This window comes from Chamaea fasciata, unplaced genomic scaffold, assembly GCF_029207755.1.
Source record: "Chamaea fasciata isolate MVZ Bird 193981 ecotype frontalis unplaced genomic scaffold, bChaFas1.0.hap1 SCAF_8, whole genome shotgun sequence".
Classification (NCBI taxonomy): domain Eukaryota; kingdom Metazoa; phylum Chordata; class Aves; order Passeriformes; family Sylviidae; genus Chamaea; species Chamaea fasciata.
Genome location: NW_027094093.1, coordinates 23,918,413 through 23,931,769, shown reverse-complemented (window position 1 = coordinate 23,931,769; position 13,357 = coordinate 23,918,413). Strand labels below are relative to the sequence as shown.

Sequence of the window (13,357 nt, the reverse complement as noted above, 5' to 3'; positions counted from 1 at the left end):
CCATTAGCTTTATTGGCTGTACTGAACCAGGGCCAGGCCTCGTTAATTGAATTGCACCCACGCCAAGGATGGGTGAGAGTTTTTTCTGCCCCCCCAGCCCCCGGCACCCCCGCCCTGGCCCTTGGCTGGAGCAGGGAGAGGGGACCCTGCTGCCAGGCTGCTGCAGTGGCACGGCGGGCAGGGGCACGTCCCCCCTGCAGGTGTTGGGGTCTTGCCCTTGCAGTACCTGGCACGGGGCACATGGGTGGGTGCAATGAAGGGCACACACAGTGCCATCTCAGCCTCGCACCCACACCCGCCACACGTGTACAGCCTGCACCCACACACGCAGCCACATAGCGGTGCTCACGCAGCCTGCACACACGTGCAATCACAGACACGCCTGCACATGCACACACACACACACACACGACCCCAGCACAGTGGGCTGATGCTCCACTGCCACACAACACCCTGCCCACACCCCTATTCAATATGGGGTGCTGTGCCCCATGCCCACAGTGCCGCACACTGCAGGGTGGCACAGGGCAATGGGGTGCTGAGGAGGTTGGGATCACCCCTAGTACTGCCACTGGCTCCCCTATGTTCCCCAGCTGTACCTACAAGCCAACACCCACCCGGGAGCCAGGGGGGTGCTGGGAGGCCCAGGCTCCCACTCAGCATTACTTCCTACTTTCACTTTAGTGCCGAGTGAGGCCTGGCAAGAGGGACACGGATGTCCCCCAAGATATCCAGGTGGCACAGGTAGGGGCAGCGTGCGCTACAAGGAGGGACACAGCAGAGGACAGGACATGGGAATCACTGTGGCCATCCATCGAGATGGTGGTGGGGAGCGGGACAGCAGTGGGTCCCCCTGCCTGGACTGGTGGGATGGGCTGGCATCACCTCCGACATCCCCCCCACAGGGGGTTCCCAGTCCAGAAAGAGCCTGCAGGATAGGGCTGACACAGTACAGGGGTCCAGGCACAGTGAATGAGGCACACTGCTGGGTTTGGGGCTCTCTAACGGGAGAACCTTGTCTGGAAATGCTCTGGAAAGAGCTTCCACATTGGCTCTGGGTACAGCCCCCATGTGGAGGCCAAATGATTGGGAAGGATTGTGGTCCTTGCTAGGGGGGGGCTGCAGCTCCTGTGCCCAGGAGCGGTTGTGCATGGGGGTGGCCTCTGTGCCAGGGTCTGCTGCTGGCCGCTTCTAGCAGAGTATGGGTCCTGGACCCCCTCCAGAAAAATTGCGGGCAGGTTCTTCAAAACATTCCAAATTTCCATTTGTATTGGAGAGCACCAGGGGCCCCCATGCCTGACACAGTCCTTCCTCTGCCGCTGCATAGGGCATAGAAGTTGCATAGGGGGACCAGCCTTGCTGACCCTTTCCCCAGAACTGGCACCCCCCCCAAACCAGGAGCCGGGTGCTGAGGGCTAAGCTGCAGTGCCTGATGTGATGTGGGCTGGGCAGGCTGTGGCTTCTGCAGCCCCACCAACCTCCCACACTTCCTCCTGCCCAAGGTACAAAAGGAGAAGCAGGCAGGCTCAGCGTGGGCACAGGGACATGCCAGCACATCCACAGCACTCGGGAACCGCCTCGGGGCACCCCACAGCTCCTGGACACAGGTAAGGGGCTTCTCTTCCCAGGGGAAACTGAGGTACAAGTAGGGTGGGCAGATGCAAAGATAGCTCATCCAAGGTCTCTCAAGGTCACTGGAATGGGAATGCAGGCAGCCCAAAACCTGTGTCCTGCTCTCTCACTCTGCCGTGGTAGAGGGCAAAGGGCACTCACACGCTTGGGCACATTAGGGCACACTGGTGCACCCACTCCTGTGAGTGCACATTCACCCTGCTGGGCACAGCCCCCCCCCCCCCCCCCACATGTGCTGCCCCACACCAGCCAGACACCACCCGCAGTGACAAGTCACAGACCTGCCACCTCCATGGGCTATTTTCCTCACCCTGTTCCCAAGCTGCCACCCACCCCAAAATCAATCCTCTGCACTGTGCCCTCTGGCCCCCTACCTCATGCCCACAACTTGCCCAAACCCCGTGCCAGCCGTGCAGGCAACATGCTGTGCCAGAGGGTTCTGCGTAGGGAGCTGAGCTATGAGGGGCTGCATGTCAGAGGTGGTGTGCCCCCTTGCTCAACCACCCAAGACCCCCCACATTGTCCATGATGTGACTGAGGGAAGCGAGAGCAGAAGCAAAAGCATCACTTCCCCTGCGCCAAACCCACATCCTGAATCCTGGCAGACAGGGATAAGGACAGGGACACACTAGGGACGTGATGGGCTCAGCCCCAGGACCTCCCCAAGGAATGGGAGCAGAGGCTGAGGACATTCAGGGGCAGGGCACATGAACAACTAAGAGGGTGCAGGATGGGACACCTTTGTCCACCCCTTCTGCTCTGACCTATGTAGTGGGGAAACATGGGCAGGGTAAGGGGTGCCTAAACCTCCCCCCTCTCACCATAAGAGCAGGTAGCTCTGGCGTAGAGCTGGGGGGGCAGACCCTCTCTGGGACAGAGAGTTTGAGGGTGCCAGCCTAGAACCTCTCATCACTGCCCCTGCCTCTGCAGATCCCTGTGAACAGCCATGGCAGGGGAAGGGGAGCTCAACCGTGTCATCAAGGACCTGCAGAGTAAGTGTGCCTGCCAACCAGTCCCCTGCCAGCATGTTCCCTGCAGTGTACATCTCACCCTGGCTATGCCAGATCCCTTCTTGCACCCAAGTCATGGGCAGTGGGGGGTATCACTGCCAAGGGGTGCTCCAGAGAATCCCCATGCCAACCCTGCCACTGCTGCCTGCTCCTATCTTCACTGCCAGCCCTGGGGAAAGTGCCCAGGAGGTGGCCCTGCTCCCTGCTCCCCCTGCTCCCCTCCTTCATCTCAGGGCAAGTTCCTTTTTCTCTTTGAAGGAAAGGAGGCTCGGTGGGGGATCTTATCACTCTCTACAACTATCTGAAATGAGGTTGTAGCCAGGAGGGAGTCAGTCTCTTCTCCCCAGTTACAAGGGTTGGGACAAGAGGAAATGGCCTTAAGTTGTGCCAGGAGAGGTTTAGACTGGATATTAGGAAAAAATTTCTTCATGGAAATGTTTATCAAGCATTGGAACAACCTACCCAGGGAAGTAGTGCAGTCACCACCCATGGAGGTATTTAAAAGACATGTAGATGTGGCATTTGGGTGCATGATGTACTGGTGGATTTGGAAGTGCTGGGTTAATGACTGAATTCAATCTTGGAGGCCTTTTCCAACTTAGATTCTATGATTCTATGATTTTATTCACCATCAGAAATCCCCGAGGCCAGGAGTTGAGAGGCAGTGGGGAGAGGGGTAGGATGAGAGAGGGTACCATGCCAGCCCTGCCCTGCCATCCCACAGAGACCGTGGCCGAGCTGAAATGCAGCTACCAGGAGCAGAACCTGCCGGTGACAGACGGGAGCCGGGAGCTGCACAGCCTCTGTGCCCAGCTAGAGTTCCTCCTCCAGGTACTGATGCTCCTCCATCTTTGCTGCTCCCTGCCTCGTTTCCCCTTAGGCACAGCTGAGAGCAGAAGGGACCCTGTGTTAACCATTCAGGGGGTGGAATAACGCCACCCAGTATTGTCTGGCCCTGGGCGTCCCCAGCCACCTGGACCAGGCTCTCCCTTGTCCACATGTGTAATTACATGTGCTGCAAAAGGGAAATTGAGGTATGGAGCCAGTGAAGAGAGGGACACCCGGACCAACCCTGCTGGGGGGGCTGGCTGGATTCCAGTCCCACAGAGGCAGGCTGCAGGGAACAGGGGACACTCCCAAAAAAGAAAGTCCAAGCTTATACCTCTGCCAGTTTGACCTCAAGGAGAAGAGGAGCTTCTTTGGGCAGCGCAAGGACTATTGGGACTTCTTGTGCCAAGGCATAGCACGGTGCCGGCAGGAGCATGAAGGCATTCACTTCGTCACCTCCCTGGACAAGGTGAGCATGGTCTGGTGGGATACCCAGGGACTTGTGCACACAAAGGCTTTTGCTTGCTTGTGGGTGCACATGAGCCTGTGCACAGGCACACACTCACCTGGGCACCAAGCATTCGCCCACTGGGGCTAGAAACAGTTTTTTCCCCTCTGGGATCCCCACTGCACCCCAGCCCTAGCTCTGGGGACCCTTTTTCACCTGCATGAGCTGCGAGGGAGGTGTGGGGGGAGCAGACTGGAGTGACAGGGATTGACAACCCCCTCTCCCCTGCAGCTAAAGACCCCTGTGGGCAGGGGCCGAGCCTTTCTGCGGTACTGCTTGGTGCACCAGCAGCTGGCAGAGTCGCTGCAGCTCTGCCTCCTCGACCCTGAGACCCTCTGGTGAGAGCAGGGGCACAGTGAGGGGATGCTCGTGGTCGTGGGGGACATGGCCAGGGTGGGCAGTGCCCTGCAGCACCCAGTCAGCAGAAGTGCTGCAGGCATGTGTACCTGTCCAGGGCACAGAGGGATGCATGAGCCTGTTTTGTGGTTGCAGTGAGTGGTACTATGCTCGTAGTCCCTTCCTGAGTCCCAAACGGCGAGCAGAGATCCTGGGCAGCCTCTACGAGCTGGACTGTGTCACCTTCCACCTGGCCCTGCACAGGAGTGACCTGGACACTGCCTGGCCCATGTTCTCTGAGTGAGCCTGGGGACACTGGGGGCACCAGAGGCATTGGGAGCACTGGGGCTGTCAAGGGCGTCAGAGGTACCTGGGGCTTAGCATCGCAGAAAAGCATGTGTGCATTGCCCCACTGCCCTAGACCCCACACAGCACTCCAGATATGCCAGCTTCTCCATATGTGGCCCCAGGAGGGCACAGTCACTGGCACGAGCATACACACCCTGCCTGTGCCTGCAAACATGCCACATGTATATGTACACACACACAGAGCCATCCTCCACCAAGTATATCCCTGCTGCAACGCTGTGACACTGTGACATCTGACACACAGGGACACACCTATGTGCTTGTACACCCTGTCCTGCTGCCCCCTAAATTCCTAAAGACTGGCTGTGCCCGGGGAGCCTAAATGGAGGGTGGTGATGCCCTGTTCACTTTGGGGGTGACCCAGTAGTCCTAAGCCCTGTGTCCCCTCTAGGCCACTGGTACGGCCCAGCCCGGTGATCAGGAGCAGCCCAGCGAAGCCAGCCCTGCAGACAGGCAGACAGACTGTGGTGCATGGATCATCCAATGGCATTGACCATTCCACTGTGGCACTCCATGGGACACCAGCCCATCCGTGCCCACCAACTTGGGCTGCCCTGAAGGCAGGGAGTGTGGAAATGGAAGAGGGAGACATAGAGGATGGGGAGGTGAAAAAGGACTTGGAAGAGGAGGATGAAGAGGAGGTGGAGAAGGATGACAGTGAGAATACAAAGGAGGTGAAGGTGGAGAATGTGAAAGTGGACGTGGAGAAGGATGTGGAGGAGGATTTGGAAGAGGAGGATGAAGAGTTGGAGGAGGTGAAGGATGTGGATGTAGAGGAACTGGAGCATGCACATGGCACTGGCAAAACAGCCCAGACTGGTTGTGCTGGAGAGCCTGGCACGTCCCCACGGTCCACTGGCACAAGGTGCATGCTGGGGTCCCTGTCACTGGTGCCCAGGCAGCTGGGTGGGACCGAGGAATACCTGCAGGCACTGGTGTCCCAGCTGAGGGCCGAGCTGGGTCAGCGTGAGGCAGCAGCACAGGCGCTGGCGGCACGGCTGGAGCGGGCGGAACTGCGGCACCAGCAGCAGGAGGAGGGCAGTGCCCGGCGGGCCCAGCTGTGGGCACGTGAGGCTGAGGCACTGCGGGAAACCAACACCTTCCTGGAGCGGGCACTGGAGGCAGCGGTGGCAGCAGGGAACCCGGAGGCACTGGCACGGGCACAGGAGGAGGCACGGGGCTGGCAAGAGGTGGCAGAGGAGCGGGGTACCCAGCTGGCCAGGGTGCTGGCAGAGGCAGCGGCACTGACCTCGCGCCTGCAGGAATGCCAGGAAGCGCTGGTGGCGGCAGAGCGGACGGACACGATGACGGATGCTGGTACCTCAAATGAGGTGGCTGCTGCGGAGGAGGTGCTGCGGCAGGCACTGGAGCTCGCCCGTGATCCCCAGGAGCCCCAACCAGCCCCCCAGGCAGAAGGGGAACCCAGCACGGTGACCAGCATGGCAATGGTATGGGCAAGTCCAAGGGGATCCCGTGGTGGGGTGGGGTTTGGGGTCCAGGATTGAGCCCCCGCTCTCCCCCAGCGCTTGGCCAGCCTGGCTGCCGCAGCACAGGAGGAGACCTGGCAGAGCCGGCAGCAGCTCCAGGCCCAGCGACAGGAGATGGCACGGCTGCAGGAGGAGCTCAGCAGGTTGGGCAGCGACCCCTACTTCCACCACCCAGCACCCCACAGTGGGACCTCCTATCTCCACCTACCACATGGTTTCCCCTGGGGCCCCCAATGATGTCCTGCTTGGACACAGCCTAACAGCAGCTGAGGATTGGCAGGGGGAGGGAGGGAAGGATTTGAGGGGGGAGGACTGGAGGGAGGGGTCAATTTGGGATTGATAGGTGGGTGGAGGGGTAGGTGGGCAGAGAGTTGGAGTGGTTTGGTGTTAGTAGATGGAGGGAAGGAGGGATCAATTTAGGATGAATGGATGGAGATGGGACGGTGGATGGAGGGACACAGGGATGAATTTGCGGTGAGTAGATGGGTGGGTGGGCAGAAGGCCAGGGGTACGGATGTGGAAAAGGATGGATGAACAGTGAGGAAACGGATGGGTGGCAGATGGCAAAGTGGCTGTGAGGATGGGGAGAGAGCTTGAGGATGGATGGGCAACAGCAGAGAAAAGAAGGGAGGGAGGGAAGGAGGGAGGGAGAGAGGGAGGCAGGAACCAGCGGCGGGAGGTTTATCCCCGTGCATGGAGGGATGGAGAGACGATCAGCTGAGACACAGGGGGACCGTGTCGCCACTGCCCCGCGCCAGGGCCCGGCAGGACGGTGAGCGCTGGGCATCGGCGCTGCAGCGGGCGCAGCGGGAGGCCCTGGAGCGGGAAGCCACGCGGGGCGCCGAGCAGGCACGGCAGCAGGAACTCATCCGCGACATGAAGGACCGGCTGCTGGAGCTGCTGCGGTGAGAGCCCCGGGGACTCCACGCAAGGGCAAGGGTACCCGAACCCCTTTGCCCAGAGGAGGGCACCAGAGCCCAGGAAAATCCAGGGCTGACCTCTCACCTCCCGCAGGGAGAAGGATGCCCTCTGGCAGAAGACAGAGGGCATTGACACTCCGATGCCCAGTCCGGTGCCCCGCGACCCAGGGTTGTGTGCCCGCTGCCACAAGGATTTCCGCCTCCTCTCCCGGCGGTACAACTGCAGGTGGGCTATGGGGGGAATGGGGGTGGCACTGGCACAGTGCAGGGATGGCTCAGCTCTCACCTCCTGCTCTCTCAGCAGGCTGTGCCAGGGCAAGGTGTGCCACACATGCTCCGTGGACATGGGCAAGCACGGCCGCTGCTGCCTGATTTGCTACCAGCAAAGTCACCCGCAGGCAACATGAGCGGGGACAGCAGCCCTGGCACCGTGTCTGAGACACCTCCTGCCCTGGCTGCCTCCTCTTGGACTTACTGGGTACCCAAGGTGTCCAGGGTAACATTGTGGGTTTGATACGCGTCTTTCTTGCGGCTGGTCCACAAAGAGGAAAACTACTCATTTCTGTTACACCTGTGGCTTCTGTGTCATCTATCAGTCACTGCCAGATTGACGCTGGGGTTGGGTGCAGGCTGGAGAATGCTGACACGAGTACGTTCAAGTCCTCCTGGGGGGGAACAGTCCCCAAAAAGGGTGTCCCAGCTGCAGCCAGGGTGAGCCACTGCCTGCATCATCCCACAGTGGGGAGAGTGGACAGCTCTTAGCCAACAGCCCCAGCCTCCTACCACACTGCGAGGAACCACTTGGGCAAGAGGTTTCTCAGATGCAAAGGTGATGGGCTGTCCTTGCTCAGCACCCCCACTGACTCTGCTCTGCCCCAAGTCCCCAGGGTTCCCACCTGGGTGCTGGGGACCCCCATACCCACCCAAGAGACAGCACATGGGTGACATTCGCTGATGTCCCAATGATTATGGACCCTTAGGAACCTGGATCCAGGTCAATGGAAGAGCAGTATGGAACTCCAGTGGAGAGATGCATAGGTGTGCAGGGGCAGGAATCCTGAGGCCTGGCACACAGAGTGCCAGGAGAGTCCCCAGCAGGGTCACAGTCCCTTCTGCAGCTCCTCGACCCCAGTCAAGTGTCAGCCCCGGTTGCCCAAGCCAGGACGGAAACATCCCGGTTGTGTAAGGCACAGGTTCCCAGCCCTTTGCACAACAATGTCCTGACACCATGGCTGGGGGGGAGCAGGGGTGCCTGGGGTGCTGGCACCCCTCAGGCAGGGGTCACAGGGCTGGCTCAGTATGAGGGGCTGCTCAGAGATTTTTCAGTGGTTTGCTCTGATGGGGTTGACATTGGGGTTGGGAAGGGAATGACTTTGTCCCCAGCTGGGATAGGCTCCACATTGAGACTTCTGTACCACTGAAGTGCCAGGACCTGTCTGGGGAGCTGTAGGAAGCAACACCTGGGCTTGGGTCCCCTGTGGGGATGCACAGGATGCTGAACCCTGTCCTGGAAGAAGGGTTACCCACACTCTGACAGGCTCAGCAGGCACCACTGTTTTGGCACTGTCCCCAAAGAGGTGCCCTGGCCCTGTCCTGCCATTTCCCATCCAGTGGCAAAGAGGAGTCAGACATGGGTGACCAACCCACCAATTCCTTTATTGCTGGATGGTCATCAGGTAAAAACACCATCCCCACAGCAGGCTCACAGAATCCCCAGGGTCATAGGCGTTGTCCCAAAGGGAGGGAAGGGTGGACACTTGACATCACTCCACTGGCAATGGGGTCCTACCACCTTGCCACCCAAGCCGCCTTCCAGTTGGGGTCCAGCATCCAGTGGTGGCCCGACCCATCCCCATGGCATTACCACTCACATTCCAGGGGGACTGGATGAAGATGCTGAGGTGTGTGGGGTGCTGGGACCTGCTGGTACCCACAAGGGCTGGGTCCCAGAAGGGCTCAGAGGGTGGTGGATGTATTGCCAGAAGTGGAGGCATAGGAGGCACGGCCATAGCGGGCAACAGCATCCTTGCTGATCAGCCCACGCTGCGCCAGGATCTTGAGGAAGCTGTTGCGAAACTTTTGACCGATGAAGGCGTAGATGATAGGGTTGATGCAGCTGTGGGCAAAGCCCAGGACCTGCGTGACAGAGAGGGCTGTGTCGATGCGGTTCCTCCTCTCACAGGTCTCGGCAATGGCCCGCGTCCTCATGAGGGTGTCGCTCACCAGTGTGATGTTGTAGGGCAGCCAGCAGATGAGGAAGACCAGCACCACAGCAAAGATGACCTTCATGGCCCGCTGCTTCTGAGCATTCTTGGTCTGCAGGAGGGTGTGGATGGTGACGCCATAGCAGAAGAGCATCACCAGAAGGGGCAAGACAAAGCCGAATGTCTGCGGCAGGATCCGCAGCACTACCCGCCACTTGGTCGTGTCCTCACCACTGATGCGCTCATAGCACACAGTGCCATTGTTGGGTGAGCGGAAAGCCTCACGGAAGAGCAGCACGGGCAGGGAGAGCAGAATGGAGAAGAGCCAGATGCCCAAGCAGACAAACTTCACCCAGTGCCTCTTCTCAGTGGCAGCCCGTGTGGCGTAGACGATGGCCAGGTAGCGGTCCACGCTAATGCAGGCCAGCAGAAGGATGCCGCTGTAGAAGTTGGCTTCCTGCAGCACGGAGATGGCTTTGCACATCACAGTGCCAAAGACCCACTCGTGGGCTCGGTAGGCTGCCCAAAGTGGAAGGCTTAAAGCAAAGAGCAGGTCTGCCACAGCCAGGTTGAGCAGGTAGACATCAGTGACGGAGCGGCTGGTGTGGCTGGAGGTCACCACCAGCACCACCAGCCCATTCCCCACAACACTGAGGATGAAGACAAGGCAGTAGATCACCATCACCAGGTACTTGTTGAGGGCAGAACTTTCAGGCCGGCATGGAGAGGATGAAATAGCAGTGTCAGGCATGGCTGTGCTGTAGTCATAGGTGTAGTTGTAAAGGTAGAAGATGTTGGAGAAATCCCCACTGTAGGACAAGGACTCCATTTTGCCTGTGGAGCACAAAATGGTATGAGTGTGGAGTCGCAGTGTTGTGGACCAGGGGTGACAGTATCTCTGGGTCCTCTGGCATTTCCATTGTCCCCCAGGTCCCCTCGCAGCCAGTGGGCAGCTGTCCTTCAACACTCCACTGTGACAGAGGACACAGCATCCACCCTGTGCCAGGTAATGGTCAGTGCTGCAGGCAGACACTCATATGCCCCCTTGTAAAACACCCCCTGCATGCCTTAGTCTCCTGTATTTCACCCGAGTTCTCTCCCTTTCCTGACTCCTGTGGAAGAAGGGGTTCCCCCACAGACTGATTACCTCTTCTGAGTTTGGGGGGCTTCCCCATCAATGTAGCATCACATCACTCCAGGAGACACCTGGATCTTCCAGGAATCCTGGGCTCCCCTGCTTACTGTGGGTCCTTCAAAAGCCTCTCAGCTCTTTGGGCATCTCAGAGCCCCTCAGGCACCTCCAAAGTTCTCCAAGTACCCCTGTATCCCTCCAGCCTCTCCACCCTCTCAAGCCTTGCTGCTGTGATGTCTGGAACAGAGCTGCCCCTCCTGCCACCTCAGGCAGCAGCAAGGCTGTGGTCACGATGCCTGGGGCAGGCAGCACTCAAGGTCTGAAGGTGTTTTTGTGCCCTTCTTCCACCTCCTGGTCTTGCTCCTGCGGGAGGGGTTTCAAGCCCCGGGCGGAAAGACATGTCACCCTTTACAGGCAACTTTGGAAATATTGCATCTCTGGTTTTCCTGTTGCTCTGCTGGGCAGTGCCGTGTCCCCCCCGTGCTTGGCCTCAATGGGGAAATCACAGGTGCCAGTCGCTTTTCCTGTCTCCTCACACATAGGAGATGGTGAACTTGTTCTGTTCCTGCCTCCCCAGAGACCACTGGCTTTCAGTCTTTTCCCAGAATGGAGCTGGACTCTTGTTTCATGGCGGCTTCACCCCTCTGTCCCTTTTCTGAGTCCCCAACCCCTCCAGGGCTTGGAGATGCCAGGACTGCTTTGGGTGCTGAGTCCCAGACCCCTGGGCACCCCCAGCTCCAATCTGGCCCTTGGAGTCAAAACCATCCCTGGAACCAACTTTCTCCTTTTGCTCAATGTGTGTGAATTCCCTGCTGCAGCTGGGCTGGTGCTGCTACCCAGAAAAATCTCTCCCTGGCTCTGCTGTATCCTCTCTTGCAGTGATCCAGGGATGGAAATCCTGGGATGGTGATCCCAGGGTGGTGATGCTGGATGTTGAGGCATCAGCATCCTGGAGGACCACAACCAGGCATGCTGGCAGTGCTGATGGGGGAATGTCCTCCTAAGTGGGGCTGCCACAGGCACGGGGCACAGCCTGATGCCAGTGCTTCCTCTCCATCTATTTCTGGCTGCTGCTTTCTGCCTCCCCGCTCCAAAATTCTGGTGGTTCCTCTGGAACCGGGTATTCCCCGGGTATACCACGCACAGATAGCCCACAGCTGGCCCAGATGGGGGGAACAAGAAGCACTCCATTTCCCCTCCTGACCCTGGAAGGGCTGGGGAACAATGGGGTGGCCATGGGGCTCCCAGTGGGGAGGAAAGAGGGACGGATCCTCCCAGCTCATCGCTGTGCAAGGAAATGGGAGCAGACACTTTTTCCCTGTGGCACCCAAGGCTGATGTCCCTGCAGGCTATGGAGGGTTAGCACCCCAGATGAGCCCTCGGCACAGCCTTGGGTGCTCCCACCAACTACCACCCTCTACCCTTGCACCAAGCAACCTCTTGGGCAGCTGGAGCAACTCACCCCAGCCCTCAGCCTGCTCCACATGTAAAGGGGCTGTCAGCACCCAGATGGGTGCTGTGGGGCTGTCAAAGTCCAAGGAAAGACACAATCTCCAGTGGCGCACCCCATGGACTCACTGCTTGCTGCTGTCGCTGTCCCCTCCAATGTGAGGTCTTCTCCTGATCCAAAGTTGTTTCTCACTGGGAGGCACAGAGGCAGAGGTTTGAATCCAGATGTCGCCCCCAAAGGGCTCCAGTACAAAGTGTGGTGGGATGCAGGGCAGCACCAGACCCAGGGCTCTCGCCAGGGGAGGATCCCTCACCTGCCCCTGCTGCTGTGCCACCTCCCAGTACCCCTTTCCTCCATGGCCCAATTTATACTGCCCAGGGAGGAAATGTTGCAAAATCTTCTCTCAGCATGAAGCGGAAGTGGCAGCCAAAGGGACTCTTCCCTGGTCCCCCCCAGATGCCTTTTCCAGGCCAAAGGGAGCCCACAGCCCCCTGTAACCCTCCTGTTCAGGATATCAAGGCCGCTCTGCACTGGGGGTGCACCCAGGGGCTCACTGTCATCCCTGTGATGATGCGCCCCAGGGGTCTCCAGCTGGGGGTCTCCAATTTGTCCCCAGGCCCTCCGTAGATGAGGGGATCCCCTTCAAGGCACCCCTGTGTGCTGCAGTCCCGCTAGGAGAGCAAGAAGCTCTCCAAGGCCATGGCCAATGGGTAATGGCAGTGCAGGACTCTGTGCCTCAGTTTCCCCGTTGACAGAGCAAGGGTGGTGTCAGCATTTGCGGGAGGCACAGCGGGACTGCAAGGCTGGCTTGCCTTCTGTTGGGGGTTGCTGTGGGGGTCCCCCCCAGGGTAGAGTCCCATGTCTCTCCTGCCCTGCTGTGCCATGTCAAGCTAAGCGAAGTCAAGCCATGCCCTCAGCCAGAGCCGTGCCCCTGTGCCAGCCCTGCAGACTTAGCAAATGCTGTGGCTTTGGGTACCCCTCTTGCTTTAAGGGGAAACCTGCACACAAGGGCATCCCCCATGCACTCCCATTACTCTGGGGCACTCATAAACCCTTTGAGCACCCCCATCCTCACAGCTTTCCTGCTCTGTCTGTCATACGGGTGCCCCACGTTTTTGGGGCACCTGTTAAGTGCCACCATCATATTCCTTGGGTATCACCACAGACTCAAGGACACTCCTATTCTCTGGGAACACCTGCCCAGTTTTGGGCAACCCCCAGCTCCAGGGCACCATTACAGCCCCCCTAGGATACCCCCACTCCCTGTGTCACCTCACATTTTTGGGCCCTGTAGCTCTGAAATGATTCATTTTGCAAGATACCATTTTCCCCTGTAAGCATCTCCATATCCCTGGAACACCAATTCTTACACAGACCCCCATACACTGGGGCATACCTGCTACTTCCTAGAGCGTCCCTATAATCCTAAGGGCACCACACTATTTCGGGGACCTCCAACACTGTGAGTATTAAATTAACGG

The 13,357-nt window shown here is 58.9% G+C and overlaps 2 protein-coding genes across 3 annotated transcripts; one reads left to right on the top strand and one right to left on the bottom strand.

Annotated features, from left to right (window-relative positions):
• Positions 1-689: 689 nt before the first annotated feature.
• RUFY4 (RUN and FYVE domain containing 4) lies at positions 690-7,639 on the top strand. Of its 2 annotated transcripts, XM_066189276.1 has the most exons (12): positions 690-744; positions 1,503-1,607; positions 2,563-2,624; positions 3,367-3,473; positions 3,814-3,939; positions 4,210-4,316; positions 4,471-4,614; positions 5,075-6,131; positions 6,207-6,313; positions 6,929-7,075; positions 7,185-7,316; positions 7,395-7,639. In XM_066189276.1, exons 3-12 carry the CDS (start codon positions 2,579-2,581, stop codon positions 7,495-7,497), a joined length of 2,076 nt encoding a protein of 691 aa, XP_066045373.1. In that variant the 5' UTR covers positions 690-744; positions 1,503-1,607; positions 2,563-2,578; the 3' UTR covers positions 7,498-7,639. The 2 variants fall into 2 exon arrangements, with proteins under 2 accessions (XP_066045373.1, XP_066045372.1); XM_066189275.1 differs by having other exon boundaries at positions 7,185-7,639.
• Positions 7,640-8,771: 1,132 nt separating this feature from the next.
• LOC136292996 (C-X-C chemokine receptor type 2-like) lies at positions 8,772-12,051 on the bottom strand. Its single transcript, XM_066189274.1, has 2 exons — positions 12,005-12,051; positions 8,772-10,128 (listed from the first exon to the last, which is right to left on the bottom strand). The coding sequence occupies exon 2, from the start codon at positions 10,121-10,123 to the stop codon at positions 9,047-9,049; it is 1,077 nt and encodes a 358-aa protein (XP_066045371.1). The 5' UTR covers positions 10,124-10,128; positions 12,005-12,051; the 3' UTR covers positions 8,772-9,046.
• Positions 12,052-13,357: the final 1,306 nt, after the last annotated feature.